Here is a 16,967-nt window from a genome sequence, read left to right on the forward strand (position 1 = left end):
GGCGCCTAGGTGGCTCAGTTAGGTAAGTGTCTGCCTTTGGCTCAGGTCCATGATCTGGTCATGGGTGGGACTGAGCACCAAGTGAGGCTCCCTGCTCAGGGGTGGAGTCTGCTTCTCTCTCTCCCTCTGCCCCTCTCCCCGCCTTCCCCATTCGTGCTCTCTCTCTCAAATAAATAAATAAAATCTTAAAAAAAATAAAATTAAATTGGGAAAGTTTTTGTTTTTTCTGGATCTCTATTGTAGAATGGACAAAAGATAAAAATGAAAACTATTGCCACCTACTGATAATTCATTACAATTGCTTAAATCAATGAAAACAGAGTTTACACTAGACAGTATCAAACTTTCATTCAAACCATATATGTAGGTACATATAATATGCAAGGTATTGTGAGGAATATGAAGATGAATTAAGTGACTCTGATTAAAAAAATATCTACAGTATTCCATAGTAAATGTCCAATTTACATCTAAAACACATTTAGAAAAAATATTTTTAACTAAGAAAATTAGCTTTACAGAAAACAATGTAATGCAGATACTATATTAAACTACCATTCTCTTATAATAACTATAGTCAACATTTATTGAGTACTTACAAGTAACTAGCATTTTTCTAAGTGCTTTTACATGAATTATCTTCATTTTCCCTCAGAGCAATCCTATAACCTAGATATTATTTTTATTTATATTTTGTAGATGAGTAAACTAAGACTTGGAGAAATTAAGAAATTAGCCAAAGGCCACACATCCAACAAGTAGGAAGGATGGAATTTGAAACAATTAGGATCCAAATTAACGTTTATTAGGCACTTAATATGTACTAAAGCGCTGGGATAAGCATGATTTGTGCATTATCTCTTTTCCATTGAAGAGGCAAACCCCTCTATTTGACCCTTGGGAGAATTTAAAAAGGCCATGGTTCCAGCTTTTGGAAACTCATCATCTGGTACCTCCTCCACGTTAATGAGCAAAATAAAACAAGATTGTCAAACTACTCTGGGGCTTTTGAGAGCTTTTAGCTTAGAAGAATTAAGAGGCAATTGTACATGTGCATCCATATCACATAGGCACTGTTTTTGATTCTGAATGGGAAAAGCTATCACGTGAACCTGCTAGGTAGTTAAAGTAGTTAAGTTTATAATTTCATTCTACCCCTTTAGAATAGATACTTTATCAGAAAACAGATAATTTTTCCTTGTGTGAAACTGTTTTCTAAGGGGGGTAAACCTGACATTTAACCGAGAAAGCTAAAAATTAGCCTAGGGCAAGATGAGATAAAAGAGTTCCTTGGTATCAAGCAAATTTTAAATTATGGTCTATATTTGCCATAAGCATGATGAAATCAAATTTGAGTGGTTCAATTCCAACAAGATAATAGTGGGGAAAATGTGACACACTGTGCAAATGAGTAAGAATAAGACATATTTCAGGTAAAAAAAGACCATAAGTGTTTTCAACCACATGTTTTCAAGAGAAGTTACAACATTATCAGAGTCATCCAAAGGATTTAATTCACTGAATCATTAAAAATTTATTCATACCTGTTATATACTTGTGTGTTAGTATCTGCTAGGACTAGGTATTACTCTCTTCTTTGACCAGGCAGTGAGATTAAGGTTTCAGGATGCTGAAAACAAAATAAAACAAAAACCCAGAGGATTTGTACTGTTCTTTAACTTCCTATCAAAGACAATACAGACAACAATAATATATTATCCACATTGCTTCTAGCTTTCTACCAAAGGTGAGATTTCTCTGAATGTTCTGATAGTGCTGGACTACCAAATGTGTCCTTTTAAAGTGTAGACATACAGAGACTGATCAGCAGCTTGAATCCAAGCTTTAAGGGATGGCTAGGCCACTGTTTCAAATAGAAATTCTAGGCCTATGATGAAATCCAGTCATAACCTACCTGCTTGTTTCATTGAGAACAGTAAGAAGCAAGGTCTTCTGTTACTCTACAAGTAAGCATGATTTCTAAACCATAAGGAGCTTGTAGTGGGTTGAATGGTGCCCGCCCATAAGTCTATATCCTAACCTCCAGAACCTGTGAATGTGGTCTTATTTGGAAAAATAGTCTTTGCAGATGTAATTAAGTTAAGTATCTTGGATGAGATCATGGTGGATTTAGGGTGGGCCCTAAATCCAATGACAGGTAAGAGACTGGCTATGTAAAAAATGGTCAGACCATATATAAATACAGCACTTTGACCCACAACCTGCAGCAACCAATTCAGGAAACCAATCTGCTATCTACAGTAACCAGACTAGGAAGCCATACGGCTATCTATGTCAGACTTGTAGGAAGCCAGATCACTATCTCTAATAACAATTCCAGAAGCCAAACAATAAGTCCTATAACAATTGGCCCCAAATGACCAGTATTTGATGAATAACTAACAGCTTCCCTAATTGGGGCCAATCAGAGAAAGCCAAAATGTACACTCTTAACCAATCACATAGGAAGTCCCGCTTCTAGTTAGCCTACCTACAGCTTCCCCATGCCAGTAGCCTCCAATCGGGATATACCTGAAGATTTCCCCTTTTTCCACTATTAAAGCTTTCCTACTCTGCCAACACACAAGTGATGGTGGCTGACTCCCTTGCCATAGCAAACTCTGAATAAATAATTCTTTGCTTGTTCTCATATGGCTGGTCATTATTTCCACACAGTTGTTTTTACAGCAGAAAGGCAGAGGGAAATTTGAAACTCAGACACACATTAAGAAGACCATATGAGTATGAAGACATAGAGTCCCAAGTCACACAGCTATATACTATCAAGTTCATCCTTATAAAGTGTACACTTCAGTGTTTAATTGACTTTTTCAACTTATTACTAGGCTATGGGTCCAGACTGCATCAATGAGAGGGTTTCTTTTGTATTAACAAAATGCTAAGGAAGAAGCAATTAATTCTGCCTGGTGAGGGAATGGGGATCCAAAGAAAATTATGATTGAGCTTGAAAGATCTTAAATAAGTAGCAGTTAGGTAAGCATAAAAAGAGAAGGGTGTTCTAAGTAAAAGGAATAGCATATGTATAGGGTAAAATCTCGTAGCTCATCCAAGAAACAGCCTCCAGTTTGAGTGGCTTGGAAATGAGGCATTGTTTTTCAAACCTAATTATGCATCTGAATCATCTGTATAGATTAAAACAAAATAAACAGCAAAGAAAAACATGCCCAGACTTGACTCCCAGAGATTCTGATTCAAATGTATACCAAGTGGAGTCCCTAGATTTAGTTTTAAGTTCTGCTTGTAGTTCTGATGTACAGCCAGGAGAACCACTGGAGTGGGGTGAATGGAGATGAGGTAAGAGAGTTAGATGGGGGTAGATAGTCTAGGAAAAAATGGTGAAAGGAAATGCTATGTAAATACAACACAATGACAAACTATCTCTTCCCTGCCAGCTTTCCTATTTTGAAATATTTTTAAATTTTTTACTGCCACTATTGTTTCATGAAAGAAAATGAATTCCCATCATTGTCTATAAAAACAGGGTTGTACCTCAAAAGATCTCTATTTTGCTTAAGATAATATTTAACATAAAACAAACTCAGAGAGTGCAGAGTGTCCCTTCTGATCAGGTGTACCATCTACCGCTCAGGGCTCTTAAATGCCCCACAAAAATCATGAAAATACAAATTTGGCAAAAATATCTGCCAGGGATACTGAACAGCATGTTCCTATTCTGGGTTGGTGATCCCATTACCTAGTCAAATAGAATGGAAGCACTTGCCCACCTCCAAGTGCTCTTCTAAACTCCTAGATATCTAGGACTCTTTCTCTTTCAGGCAAAACTTCTTCAGCATTTACGGTCTGAGCAACAGTAAAGACAAAAGGGACCTCTCCTTCCACCATAACCAGTTCCATAGGAAGCATCCTTTCTCCTACTCTTCAATGGCTGAACAGATTGTCCCTTTATCTTAGCATCTGCCCTCCACGTAGTAGTAGCTGTTCGCTATTTCTAAATAAATGTGATACTCTTTGAGGTCAGACAAGGGATGCTAATTTATCACAATTCTAAGAGTTACTGTCTTCTAATTTTCTCCTAGTGGCACAGATTTTAAATGGCCATACAAGACTTTGTCAGTACAAATAAAGGAGCTATAAAGAGTGTTGGTCCAGTCAGCAAGATGGAATCCGCAAAAAGGCAAAGGAAGGTTCAACCCAAGTGTTTCTGGGAACAACAACAACAACAACAAAACCACACTGTAAAAAACACCAAGAACAACAAACAAACTCCACCCAAGGAGGCCGATTACTTGAACCCTGGATGGGGGGAACTGCCAAGGGCTAACACAGGCTGGTTCTCAGGGTTGGGCTCTGGTGATTAAACCAAGTGTCTGACCCACATTGCTCGTCCTCGAGCGCTGGGGAACGGGCTTGGGGAGAGGGCTTCCATTCGCAGAAGGGAATTTGCCATTTGTTCCCCGGGTCGCTCCCGCCGCCCTGCTCTCCTCAGGGGCCCGCCCGCCTTCCCGCCGCCCAGCCCCCCTCACTGGCTCGCTCTCCTGCTGCCCTGCTCCCCTCACCCGCCCATCAGCCTCCCAGCCGCCCTACTCCCCTCACCCGCCAGCAAGCCTCTCAGCCGCCGGGCTCCACTCAGTGGCCAGCAAGCCTGCCAGTCGCCCCGCTTCTCTCACCTGCGCGCCCGACGTGCCTCCCCCACTCAAGGGCCCGCCTTCCGCCCCGCCCCCGTCACGGGCCCGCCTCCCTCCCAGCTTCCCTCATGGTCCGCCGCCCCGGCCCACGCCAGCTGACCCGGCTGGCTCCTGCCAGAGGGCTCTGGTTCCTGTTTCTCTAGTCTCGACCGGGCGGCGGAGGACGGCCTCGACTGGCTGCGCTGACCCGGAATTGCTGAGGCGGCTGCGAAGGCCGGCGCTCGGCTCCTCCCGGGCTTTCCCCGCGCTTCTCGGTGCCCAGCCCTCTTCCCCCGAACTCGCTCGTGCCTCCTTGCGGGTCTCCGGCCTAACCCAGCCCGGTCCTCCGCAGTCGCGGAGCCCCAGCCGTCGTGCCCACGCCAGGCCGGGCGCCCGTGGTCGGTCAGCGGTGAGGTGGGTGAGGTGGGGCAGGCGCTGCTGCGGCGGAGTCTTGGGGTCGGGCTTAGAACTCCAGGTGCCACGCTCGTGGCTTCCGGGTTTCGTCCAGGCTCTGGGCGTGGGGTGGCGGCGGCTGAGCGCCGAGGAGCTCGCGGAAGACGGAGAGTACAAGCCACGGCGGACCGCCGGCAGGCGGGACGGGGAAAACTGCCTGCGTTGTGCGTCGGTGGGTCAGAAAGTCCCAAAGGGGCGGGGTGGAGGCGGTGGAGGCGCCGGGGCTGGTGGGGGCGCCGGGGCAGGTGGGGACCGAGCGCAGGACCGGGCGGGGCGGGGAGGACAGATGCTTTTAGTGGGCATTTCCCAAGGCAGAAGGGAGTATGGTCGTCACCCCCCTCGCTGCTCTCGTTTTTCAAAATTGGCGAAATGAACCTCAGTGGGAGCCCAGTACGGTACGGAGTGGAGGTTGGGAGTGGCTGCAGGAGAAAAGCGTCCCGGGCCAAGGGGGTCACCACCAAAGGCGGCCCCTGAAGAGAAACCGACTGCCAGGGCGGGGGGGGGGGGGGGCTGGTACGGAGTAAGGAAGTAGGTGGGTAGCACGTCTGATCCAAATCGCTCACCTGGAGTGCTGTGTAAATCCTGGAATCATCTCAGCTTTTATCCCCTTATAAAACGTAAATTTTAGGTGCAGCTCCATTAACCTATTGAAGGCCCCGATATTTCATATGAAGGATATGACCCAACATGCCAGTCATGTCAGGATTAATGATATACATATAAGATAAATTGACACCCTGTAATTAAAAAGCAGAACTTTGTCTAAGTTAATAAGTAATTCCCTACTTAAAATTTGCTGTATGGAAGAACATCACACACACAGAGTAACCGTTGTTCTGCTGGAAAGATGTACAAATCACTTTCATAAAACGAATTAAGAGATGGTTCCACTCTTATGGTTCTCTTAGGACAAATAATGGTCTATCTTTGCTTTGAATCGTCTAGATCTACTATTTTGTTACATTTTTAGATCAGTGAAACTTTTTTTTAAAACGTAGGTACAAATTTGTAACTATGAAAAGATTGATATAATTTTGCATTCTTAGGCTAATTTTTCTTTATAGGTGATTTCTTAGGAGGTACAGAAATCTTTGAAGGGCTTTGTACGGTATTGAAGGATGGCAGAAGCAGTGTTGATTGATTTCTTTGGTTTGAAATTTAACTCTCAGAAAAATAGTCATCAGGCATTACTGAAGACATTGAATGCTGTCAGATACCACCATGCTGCCAAGGCGAAGTTTCTTTGCATAATGTGTTGCAATAACATCAGCTGTGAAAGGGATGGTGCACATAATAACTGTGAATTAGAAGCAAGCAATGGATTATCAACTCTCTTGAGAGAATTTGAGACTGTTAGCAATCCTAGTATGGCCGCCTCCTTGTATACTATTAAGCAAAAAATTGATGAAAAAAATTTGAGCAGCATTAAGGTAATTGTACCCATGCACCGGAAGACATTACTGAAGGCTTTTATTGATCAACTCTTCACCAATGTTTACAGTTTTGAGTTTGAAGACTTACAGGTGACTTTGAGGGGCGGTCCTCTGAAACAATCCACTGAAATAAGCATGATCACAGCTCAAGAAGTAGAAGCAATCCAGAATGAAATACAAACATATTTGAGAAGTCTGCCAGCACTGAAAGGAGAGTTAACCATTATCACATCTCCTTTGATCTCAGGTATGTTAAACATTGTGTTGTTTCTACTGTATACATGAAAAAACTAGTCTTCCTTTAGAGGATGTTCGCCTTTTTTTCCCCCTCCTTTCTTTTGTAGACTATAGGTTTATGAGCTCATTGGCATCAGTTGCACCATGGGAGTGTGAGGGATGTCAAGGGATATCAAGGGATAGTCCCTTCAAAGCCACCCTTCATAAATAAATTTGTTTTATGCAAATTCAGTTTTAAGACAAATTCCCCAGCCTTCCTTTAAAATGAGATTTATGACCCTAAGCATCTCCTATTTAGAAATTTTGATACCTTAACTCATTGGCACCTTCACAGAAGAATGAAATTTTAAAAAAGTCAATCTTATTTCTTGGTTAAATGATATTTAGTTTGGGCTATATGCTGTTAGGATTAACAAAGACGAAGGGGACAGAAGATACTCTGAAGAGCAATAATCCCATGGGGACGGTAAAGAAAACACAAAGCCATATGTAAAAAGAACACATGAGGTACACAGTGCTGTAGAAATTGGAAGCCAGAAAAACATGCAGCTTGAGGTGATCATGGAAAGTCTTAGTGAGACACTGGGTTTATAACATCTTATAGTCTTTTGTATAGCGTATTTTTAATCTTTATTACTTCTATTCAACAGATATTTTCTTACATGGATTTACTACAAGAACAGGTGGAATATCTTACATCCCAACTCTTAGCTCATTCAATCTCTTCAGTAGTTCCAAAAGGAGAGATCCCAAGGTGGTGGTTAAAGAAAATCTGCGTAGGTTGGGAAATGCTGCAGGATTTAACGTGGAGAAATTTTACCAAATAAAGGTAAAATTTTGTTTCATGTTTTAGAAGCTCTAAAATATATTCCTGACTGTGCTAATGACTACATGGACTTTAATCAAGCTATTTAACTTTGCATCTGGTGTTTTATCTAAAATTTCAGGATAATGCTTATGGTTGTTTTTCTTAGATCTATACACTATAGCCTAAAAATCAATTCTATGATAGATATCTTTCACCTGAAGTTCAGTATATCTAAAAGTACAGTCAATTCTTATAGTACCACTGCCCTTTTTGATTTAGAAGGAAGATTCCAGAATGGTGGGAAAGGCCATTATTTTCTGAATCAACATTAGGAGGAACTAGGATCTCTATTGATGCTTTGTTTCTTATAGAATTCTAGCTTTATTTGGGTCAGGGAAAGTAAAAATATCTTTAATTTGGTAATTAATTTAACTTCTTTCCATAAATAGTACTTTATGGAAAGTGCTACAAGTAGAGATTTACCCATCTGTAGTAGGAGATATTTGTGATGGACTTTATTAAATTGTTGAGTGTTAAAGTCTGTTTTCCTTTTCATAAAATATGCAGAGATTATAATATCAAAAGTTAAATGACAAGTAAATTTGGTATTTTACCATAGAAGTGATATTTTTAATGCTTACTAGTAATATTAAACTAGTTATATAATTTTATACAAAATGAGTATTTTCAGAAAAAGCTTATGGTATAAGAAATTCTTCTTGCAAAATATTTTTATCACACATCTTTGGTATTAGACTGATCATGCCAGTGACGTCTGGATTATGGGAAGGAAGGAACCTGAATCTTATGATGGAATCACCACAGATCAGAGGGGAGTCACAATAGCAGCTCTTGCTGCTGACTGTATACCAATTGTTTTTGCGGATCCTATCAGGAAAGCATGTGGTGTTGCTCACTCTGGTAAGTATATTTAATTAAGCATTTAGGATTTTACCAGTTTTGTAGTATAGGAAAAATTATAATTTCTTTCTGCTGGCCATGAACAGTTAATTACTTTACATGGTATTAAGTGTAAAAATAGGGATAGAGCCAGGATACTTTTATTATAGGAGCAGATAAAAGCAGTACCTAAGTCATATTATGTGAATCAGAGTAGAATTCCCAAAGGAAGCAATACCCAGGCTGATTCCTGAGAAATTTGTAGGACTTGACTAGGTGCCAGGGTTTCTCAGCAGGGTCGCTATTAACATTTTGGGCAAGATAATCTTATATTGCAGTTTGCTTGGCTTTCAAAATTCCTAATGCCAGTAGCACCCCCAGTTGTAATAACAACAAAAAAAGCGCCTACATGCTTTTTATAGCACTCCAAAGGGAGTGGTACTGCCTCTGGTTGAGAACCCTTGAAGTCTAGGCAATGGGGAATAGGAGGATAAGGCATGTTGGAGAAAGGTATTCATGAAGATAAAGGTGCAGCAGCATGTGTAAAGAGTTAAGAAGCAAGATATGTTTGGAAAACTGCATTTAGTTTAATATGTTATAGTCTAGTGCCTTTATTCTGTATAGTTAAGAACAAAGGATTTTTAAATGTTGTGTTAAGGTATGGAATTTTGTTTTCTGAAGGTATTTTAAAATGCTATTTGGATTATCCTGTGGTTATGACTTTGTGAAATGAGGGATGATCTTTTAGAGTTCCTTCTGCTTGTAAATCTCTGACTTTGCTTTTTAGACAAAAGATAAATAAGGAAGTGGCATATTTTTTTTTGATCTAGCTAAACTTATAGGATTGGATAACTAGCAGTCAGATTTATGATTTGACAGTATCAAAAAGTTATTTAACATTTGAGTCTTATTTCCTAGATATAAAAAGAGAATCTTATTTGTTATTTCTTAGGTTTTGAAACATTATTTTTAAATACCAAAGATTAAAGCTGTCAAAATGAAACACTCTTGAATAAAGTTAAAGGTCTGACACTTTATGATTTTTAAAACTTGTTATAAAGCCACAGTAATCAAAACAGTATGGTAATGGCCTAAAGACAGACATAGAGACCAATGGAATAAAAGAAAGAGCCCAGAAATAAACATTTGCATATATGATCAAAAGATTTTTAACAAGGTACCTAGAGTATACAGTGGGGAAAGGACAGTCTCCAACAAATAGTGCTGAGAAAACTGGATATTCACATGCAAAAGAATGACATTAGATCCTTATCTTACATCATATATAAAAATTAACTCAAAATAGGTTAAAGACCTGGCGCATGGGTAGCTCAGATGGTTGGGCATCTGCCTTCAGCTTAGGTCTTGATCCCAGCGTCCTGGGATTGACCCCACATCAGGCTCCTGGCTGGCTCAGCAGGAAGCCTGCTTCTCCCTCTCCTTCTGCCTCTCCCCCTGCTTGAGTGCTCTGTCTCTCTCTCTCTTCCAAATGAATAAATAAAATCTTTAAAAAAAAAATAGGTTAAAGACCTAAATGTAAGAGCTAAATCTATAAAACTTATCAAAGAAAACAAAGTGTAAATCCCTGTGAACTTGGATTAGGCCATGGTTTCATAGAAACAACACCAAAAGCACAAGAAACGAGAATAAAGACATAAATTGGAATTCATCAAAATTAAAAAACTATGCATCAAAGGACACAGTCAACAAAGTTAAAAGGCAACCCATGGAAAGGGAGAAAATATTTGCAATTCATATATCTGATAAGGGGTTAATGTCCAGAATATATTAAGAACTCCTACAACTCAACAACAGAAAATATCCCAGTTAAAAATGGGCAAAGGGCTTGAATAGACATTTCTTCAAACATGATAAGCAAATGGCCAGTAAGCAAATGGTGAAAAAATGCTTAATGTCACTAGTAATTAGGGAAATGCCATCAAAACTATAATGAGATATCACCTCACACCCATTAGGATAGCTAATACTAAAAAAAACAAAAAATAACAAATGTTGGTGAAGATGTGGAGAAATTAGAACTCTGATGCACAGTTGGTGGGAATGTAAAGTGGTATAGCTGCTATAGAAAATAGTATGGTGGTTCCTCAAAAATTTTAAAATAGAATTACCATATGATCCAGCAATTCTACTTCTGGGTGTCATTCCAAAAGAATTGAAAGCAGGATCTTGAGAAGATACTTGCACACCCGTGCTTAGAGCAGAATTATCCATAATGGCAGAGAGGTGGAAGCAATCTAGGTGTCCATGGATGGATGATTAGATAAGCAAAATGTGATATATACATACAATGGAATATTATTTTAGCATTAAAAAGGAAGGAAATCCTAACACCTGAATGAAGACCTTCAAGACATTATGCTAAATGTAGTAAGTCAGTCATAAAAAGACACTGTAAGATTCCACTTATATGAGGTATCTAAAGTAATCAAATTCATAGAAACAGAAAGTAGAATGGTGGGTGCAGGAGTGCTGGGAGAAAGTGGTGAGGGGGAATTGTTATTTAATGGGCATAGAGTTTTAGTTTTGCAAGATGAAAAAGTTCTAGAGCTTGGTAGCACAACAATGTGAATATATTTAATACTACTGAAGTATACACTTAAAAAGAGTTAAAATGGTAAATTTTATGCTGTGTGTATTTCCCCCCAACTTAAAAAAATGTGAATAAAAAGTGAAGGAGAGAAAGAAGACTAACATGGTATAATCCCAGTGGAAACTGAAAGTGTAGAATATTTTTAAAGGAAGTGGAAGGGACCTCCCATTAAGTATCTCTCCCATGTCAGATGCTTTGCAAAGTGTATCTCATTTAAAAACCAGTGTTTTAGTTAATTGATTACTTAGCTTAATTAATTGATTTTGTGATTCATTTGCTATTTCTGACTTTGAAAAAAAGAAACTGACTCTGCTCATTTTTAAGTTAGATATAAATCAAGGTGAAATGTTATGTTTTAACATCCCTTATCTCTTTTTCTTCCTATTTACCAGGTTGGAGGGGTACTTTGTTAGGTATTGCTATGGCTACAGTGAATGCTATGATCACAGAATACGGCTGTAGTTTGGAAGACATTATTGTTGTACTGGGACCTTCAGTAGGACCTTGCTGTTTTACTCTGCCAGGGGAATCAGCAAAGGGGTTTCATAATCTTGATCCTGAATGTGTACGGTTATTTGATTCACCAAATCCCTATGTTGACATTCGTAAAGCCACCAGGTATGTTTGATTTCATTTCAGAACTGCAAGTTTGGTTATTGTTTATTGTTTCTAAAATGAAAATTATTTTAGACAACAATTAGTAACTCCAAGAAAATTTGAGGTGGCAGATAAATAAGTAGCTGACATACACATATATACAAAAACTTATTTTGATTATGAAATATATTCTCATTTAAGTTTGACTAACAAATTTTCCTATTATCTCTTCATTGACTTTAAAGTGAAAGAAGATATATTTGGCATATAGTTTTGAGAGATCTACTTAAACTTCATATAGAAAAGTTGCATGTACTTCATAGCCCTTCAGCTAAAATCTCTAATAAACTATCAGGAAGATGATATTTTAAAATTATTCTCTAATTAACTAGAGGAATATATTTCTTAGCAAAAATGTTAGATAATATAAGCACATAGTCACTTTCAAGCTTTCTATGGTCCCTTTCAATTTTGAATTATGAAGTTTTGCTATTAAAAGCCATTATTTGTCTTTTCTAAAAAAGAAAATTGATCTGAATTGTGTTTCTATTCGTCAACAAAACCTTGCCCAGATTCTGCATGATTTAGCACATAAGTAGAAAGGATTGAAGTTGATTCTTAAATGTAACTTGTGGAATTAGTATCACTAATTTTTAGTCATATTTTATATTGTAAAGTATTTATGGAGAAGCAACTTCTCTGAAAAATTTTTTAATAGGAGGACAAGAGATGGGAGGGCCAAATGACTAAAAAGCATGCTCTGTCTGATCTGAACCAAATGAATCTTTCTGCAAATACCCTGGTAACTTTAGAAGTTTCTTCTAAATAAGTACTTGATTTTGATTATAAAATTCTGTACCCACGTCATGTCTGCAGGACAATATAGAAGGTTTTACAGTTCATATATGAACTTAGATTAATGGTGATAAAATCTTCCATTTCCTGACTTTTTCATGTTTTATATCTGAAAACCAATTTGCATTGTTTCAAGCAGATCTTTCCCAGAATTCTTTTACACCAGTATTCATATGTGTATATTTTTTATTGCTTTGGCTATTGGTAAAATAAAATCTTGGTATCTTTTGAAAAATCTTTATCCTAAGGATTCTTCTAGAACGAGGAGGAATTCTACCACAGAATATCCAGGACCTGAACCAAGATCTTAACCTTTGTACATCCTGCCATCCTGACAAGTTTTTCTCCCATGTCCGAGATGGCCTTAATTTTGGTACACAGATTGGCTTCATATCAATTAGAGAATGAGGTACAGTAGGTTCTTTCTCTCCCTTTACTTCTCTTCTTCTTCCTCTTTCCACCTTTCTGTCCCCTCATTTTAAAAAATAATTATATTTAACTTTACCCCTTTATTCTTAGAGGAAGAATTAAGTTTCTACTTTTTAGTGAAGGAATAGAGGTAGAAAAGTTAATTTTTAGGGGCATGCTCTAATATAAAGAATAGCCACTCCTTTTCCTATTTAATGAAGAATAATCAAGCCAGCATATAAAAATAAAATAATTTATTTAAAAAATCCTGTATGTATACCATTTATCACCTATGTACTTGACATCAGTATATTTCCTATCATAACATCTTTATACCTTTCTTTTTTCTTCTTTTGATTTTTGAGAAGAAATCTTTTCATAAAGATTCTAAATTCTAGGATAATAAAAAGTCCTCACATATCCAAACTGGCTTGGTTTTCAACTAGATTTGCAACTGATTATCTATAGCAAGGGTTGGCCAATTTTCTTTAAAGGGTAGATAGTAAATATTTTAGGCTTTGTGGTACATACAGTCTCTGTCTCAACTACTTAGCTTTGCCATTATAGAGCAAAAGCAGATATAACAACACAAACAGATGAGTATGACTGTGTTTCAATAAAAGTTTATTTATAAAAAACAGGTGGGGGGCCAGGCAGGTTTGGCCCACAGGCTATAATTTGCTGATACACGATCTATAGTCATTAAGACTGAGTATAATTTCATTAAATTAGTATTTATTTCAGATGTTTTTTTAGAGTTACACAAAAATATTTCATGACGGTGATTTAGTGCTGACCCTTTAGCATATATCTAATTTTCCTTAAGTTTACTCTTAACTGAATTAATATGATTTTTAATCTTCACAATGTCTTTAACTCTTTAATATAAAAGAGACTTTAGTAGGCTTAATGATCCTTACCTTGATATTGTAATAGCACTAGTAAGGGTCTTATATTTGTTTTCTATGTATTTTTACAGATACTTGACTGGATTTTTATACAACTATTTCTTGCCTCCTTCTAAACTGATTACAAGAGAGAAATTTAGCTGTTTGATTTACTTAAAACCGAAAGGATTACAATGGATAACTCATCTTTAGGTATATTTTCACTATTATCCAAAGCCAAATGACTTTCACTTGATTCTAGTAAAATTTAGGTGAGGATTATTCTTAAAGTTTGTTCTGTTTGTTATATAAATCAGAAATAGGTCTGTTCAGTTCAGTATTTACTGGGTATACCCTATTTGTCAGGCATTGTGTGAAACATAAGTGAATCAAAGTGAATAAGACCTTTTCTCCTTGAGTCTAATGCAGTGGAGGAGATAAACTTATAATACTTTAATTTTGATAGCAGTGGAAGAGTACAGAGGAAGGAAGTGTCAGGAAAGGGCTGTAGAGAAAATGATATGTCACATGGGCCCAAAAGATGTACAGGCTTTTGATAAATGAAGAACAACCATAACAGGTGGAGGGAACACCATGTACTGGGGCGTGAAATTGAAAGTGTAAAACATGTTCTAGAGAGAGAAGGGTGTAGGCAGAGGTTACCAGAAAAACAGGTTGGGAAGGGATTAGTCAGTCTCAAATGCCATGTCAAAGAGTTTGGAGTTGATTTTCTGGGTAAAGAGTAGGCATAAAAAGTAGGGGAGTGTTTTTATTTCCTTAGTGTCATTTGTAACAGGATGGATTTAAATTGTGAGAGACCAAAGCAGAGCGACTTTTTTAAGAGGCAAAATACTTTAAAAAAGAAACAAGACAGTGGAATTAAGATGGAGGAGAGTAGATGAAGAGACATTTCATACATGGAATCAGTAGATCCTCTTAATAGATAATAAAGATGACAGATGAGCAAGAGTGGAGAAGTCATGGATGACTCCAAGATTTCTGCTTGGTTGACTGTCAAGAACAGCAGTAAGGGGAAGGAAGATGTTTGGGAAAAGGGAGAAAAATAATGAGTTTGACATGCAGACTGAAGTATATCCAGATGGAAACTATTTGGTCAATAACTAGAAATACAGACGTCCCATCTTGGTGGGAGCTGGGAGAAAGATACAGATTTAGAAGTTGGCTATGCAGATATGAGGCCTGAGTCCATTGGGGTAGGCTGAATCATCTAGACAGAACTACAGGGTGAGAAAAAGGAGGTTCAAGTGTGAAACCTCATACAACACCTACATTTGAAGAACAAGAAGCTGAACTAGTAAAAAAAAAAAAAAGATGAATCATTAGAAATAAGGGGGGAAAAAACAGAGTATACTTATTTTGAAGAAAGTAGCCAGTATGAATGTGAGAGGTACTCAGAATTTCCAGAGATACAAGGTACAAGAAATTTTCAGAGAGAGAATAAAAGGACTGAGAAGGAAGCCAGTGGATTAACCCCATCAAAGCTGTTCTAGAAGCAATGGGGACAGAGTCTGATTTCAGTGCATTGAGGAGGAGGATGCATAAGTGTCCACTCTTCTTTGATAGTATTTACTAGAGAAAATAAAGTACTGGGGTTGTATCTCAGATCAGTACTTTTAAGTATATTTGTAGGCTGAAGAGAGGAGTCAAGCTGTTTTCACTTGGGAGAAAATGGTGTGACATAAAATATATGACATGTATTTTTAATGTGAGTAGTTATATTTCACCTTAAAAATTTATCTTATTATACATTTGTTTCTAACTGAACATGTAGTAGAATAATGGAAAATTACATTTGTTAGGTATTTACAAAGGACTTTTACATACATTATCTCATTTTACCTTTATAGCTACTCTGAAATACATAGGTCAGTTGTTACTCTTTTTATTCAGGTGAGAAAACTGAGCCTCGTTGGAGCTTAAAATCATATAATTTATGGTAAAATAAGATTTGAACCCATATCTTGTGACTTGAAATCTCATTTCAGATTTTTATAGTTAATCAAAGCTATCTAAGTTAATTTTTATTTTCAACTTTTTGTTAATAATCATCCATTCATACATTCAGCCAAAATTTTGTTGAGATACAAGGATAGGTTAAAAAAAATATAGTCGTAGTCTTTCAGATGTTTAATATCTAGTGAAAGGTGGAATCAGTAAACCAGCAGCTTCAATACTGTGATTTATGTTGTACAGCTGTCACAACCTGATACCTTATTTAGTTGAATTCTTCTATGCAACTCGGAGCTCAGTGTAAAATTTAAATAAAATACCTCATTTCTTCCAGTTGGTGAAAGGCATTAAACACAAAGCATAGGACGATAATTTCAGACTCATGCAAAAAACTTTTCTGTTTAATGATAATTATAAAGATAAAGAATAATTTCATACATTTAGAAAGGTTGATAATTTTCCAATTCTGTGCATTATTTTTTTGAAGTTTACAAATTTACAAGAGTATTAGGTGGCTGGGGCACCTGGGTGGTTCAGTCAGTTAGGTGTCTGCCTTCTACTCAGGTCTAACCCCAGGGTCCTAAGATTGAGCCCCATGTTGGGCTCCCTTTTCAGTGGGGTGTCTGCTTCTCCCTCTGCTCCTCCCCCTGCTCGTTTGTGCTCGCTCGCTCTCTCTCTCAAATCTTAAAAAAAAAAAGTATTAGGTGGCCATATTTCACTTTATGTACCAAAATATTCTAAAACCAAATAAAAATTATATTTGATTATCTGTGATTTTAGATTATCTGCTTCAGAGTATTTAATGAAAAGTCTCCTTGCTGTTTTACTGAGTGAAACATATTTTTTCAGTAACTGAGAAACATAATGACTAGGTTATTAAATCATCATATCTTATTATCTCTATAAGATCTCTGTCACTCTCAAGCATTTATATATAGGTTTCTGGGACTTTGGGGGTACAATCACAATGATAATTTTTATTTTTAGTAAGTTTTGTTTTCAATCTAAGCACTGCTACTAACTGCACATAGGAAATATTGGTTGTCGTTTTATTAAGAAGAGGAATTAAATTTGTAAATCAGATGAGAGTTCATGACTTGATTATTTTGGAGGTACTAAGTATCAAACTAAAATTTAATTGTAATTTTAAATTGTGAATAG

At 37.5% G+C, this 16,967-nt stretch overlaps 2 protein-coding genes across 12 annotated transcripts in view; one reads left to right on the top strand and one right to left on the bottom strand.

Moving 5' to 3' along the window:
* The window catches only part of CCDC122 (coiled-coil domain containing 122), a 31,684-nt gene extending 26,595 nt beyond the window's left edge, over positions 1-5,089 (bottom strand). For 4 of the 8 annotated variants that reach the window (XM_073894511.1, XM_073894509.1, XM_073894505.1 and 1 more), the window contains exons 1-2: positions 4,650-4,744; positions 1,545-1,630 (exon numbers count right to left, since the gene is read on the bottom strand). The gene's annotated coding sequence lies outside the window, so the exon portion shown is untranslated. Of the gene's footprint in view, positions 1-1,544; positions 1,631-4,575; positions 4,745-4,767; positions 4,904-4,955 lie in introns of those variants that run through there. The other 4 variants (XM_073894510.1, XM_025874841.2, XM_073894507.1 and 1 more) reach the window with 3 other exon arrangements.
* LACC1 (laccase domain containing 1) lies at positions 4,924-16,481 on the top strand. 4 transcript variants are annotated; one of them, XM_025874836.2, is made up of 7 exons: positions 4,924-5,060; positions 6,164-6,779; positions 7,420-7,598; positions 8,333-8,498; positions 11,481-11,706; positions 12,789-12,949; positions 13,928-16,481. In XM_025874836.2, the coding sequence occupies exons 2-6, from the start codon at positions 6,218-6,220 to the stop codon at positions 12,946-12,948; spliced, it is 1,293 nt and encodes a 430-aa protein (XP_025730621.1). In that variant the 5' UTR covers positions 4,924-5,060; positions 6,164-6,217; the 3' UTR covers position 12,949; positions 13,928-16,481. The 4 variants fall into 4 exon arrangements, with proteins under 4 accessions (XP_025730621.1, XP_025730623.1, XP_025730622.1 ...); XM_025874838.2 differs by having other exon boundaries at positions 4,930-5,060; positions 6,269-6,779; XM_025874837.2 differs by lacking the exon at positions 4,924-5,060 and adding an exon at positions 5,135-5,271.
* The last annotated feature ends 486 nt before the right edge of the window (positions 16,482-16,967 follow it).

This window comes from Callorhinus ursinus, unplaced genomic scaffold, assembly GCF_003265705.2.
Source record: "Callorhinus ursinus isolate GAN/ISIS: 27379988/994484 unplaced genomic scaffold, GSC_fseal_2.0 scaffold7, whole genome shotgun sequence".
NCBI lineage: Eukaryota > Metazoa > Chordata > Mammalia > Carnivora > Otariidae > Callorhinus > Callorhinus ursinus.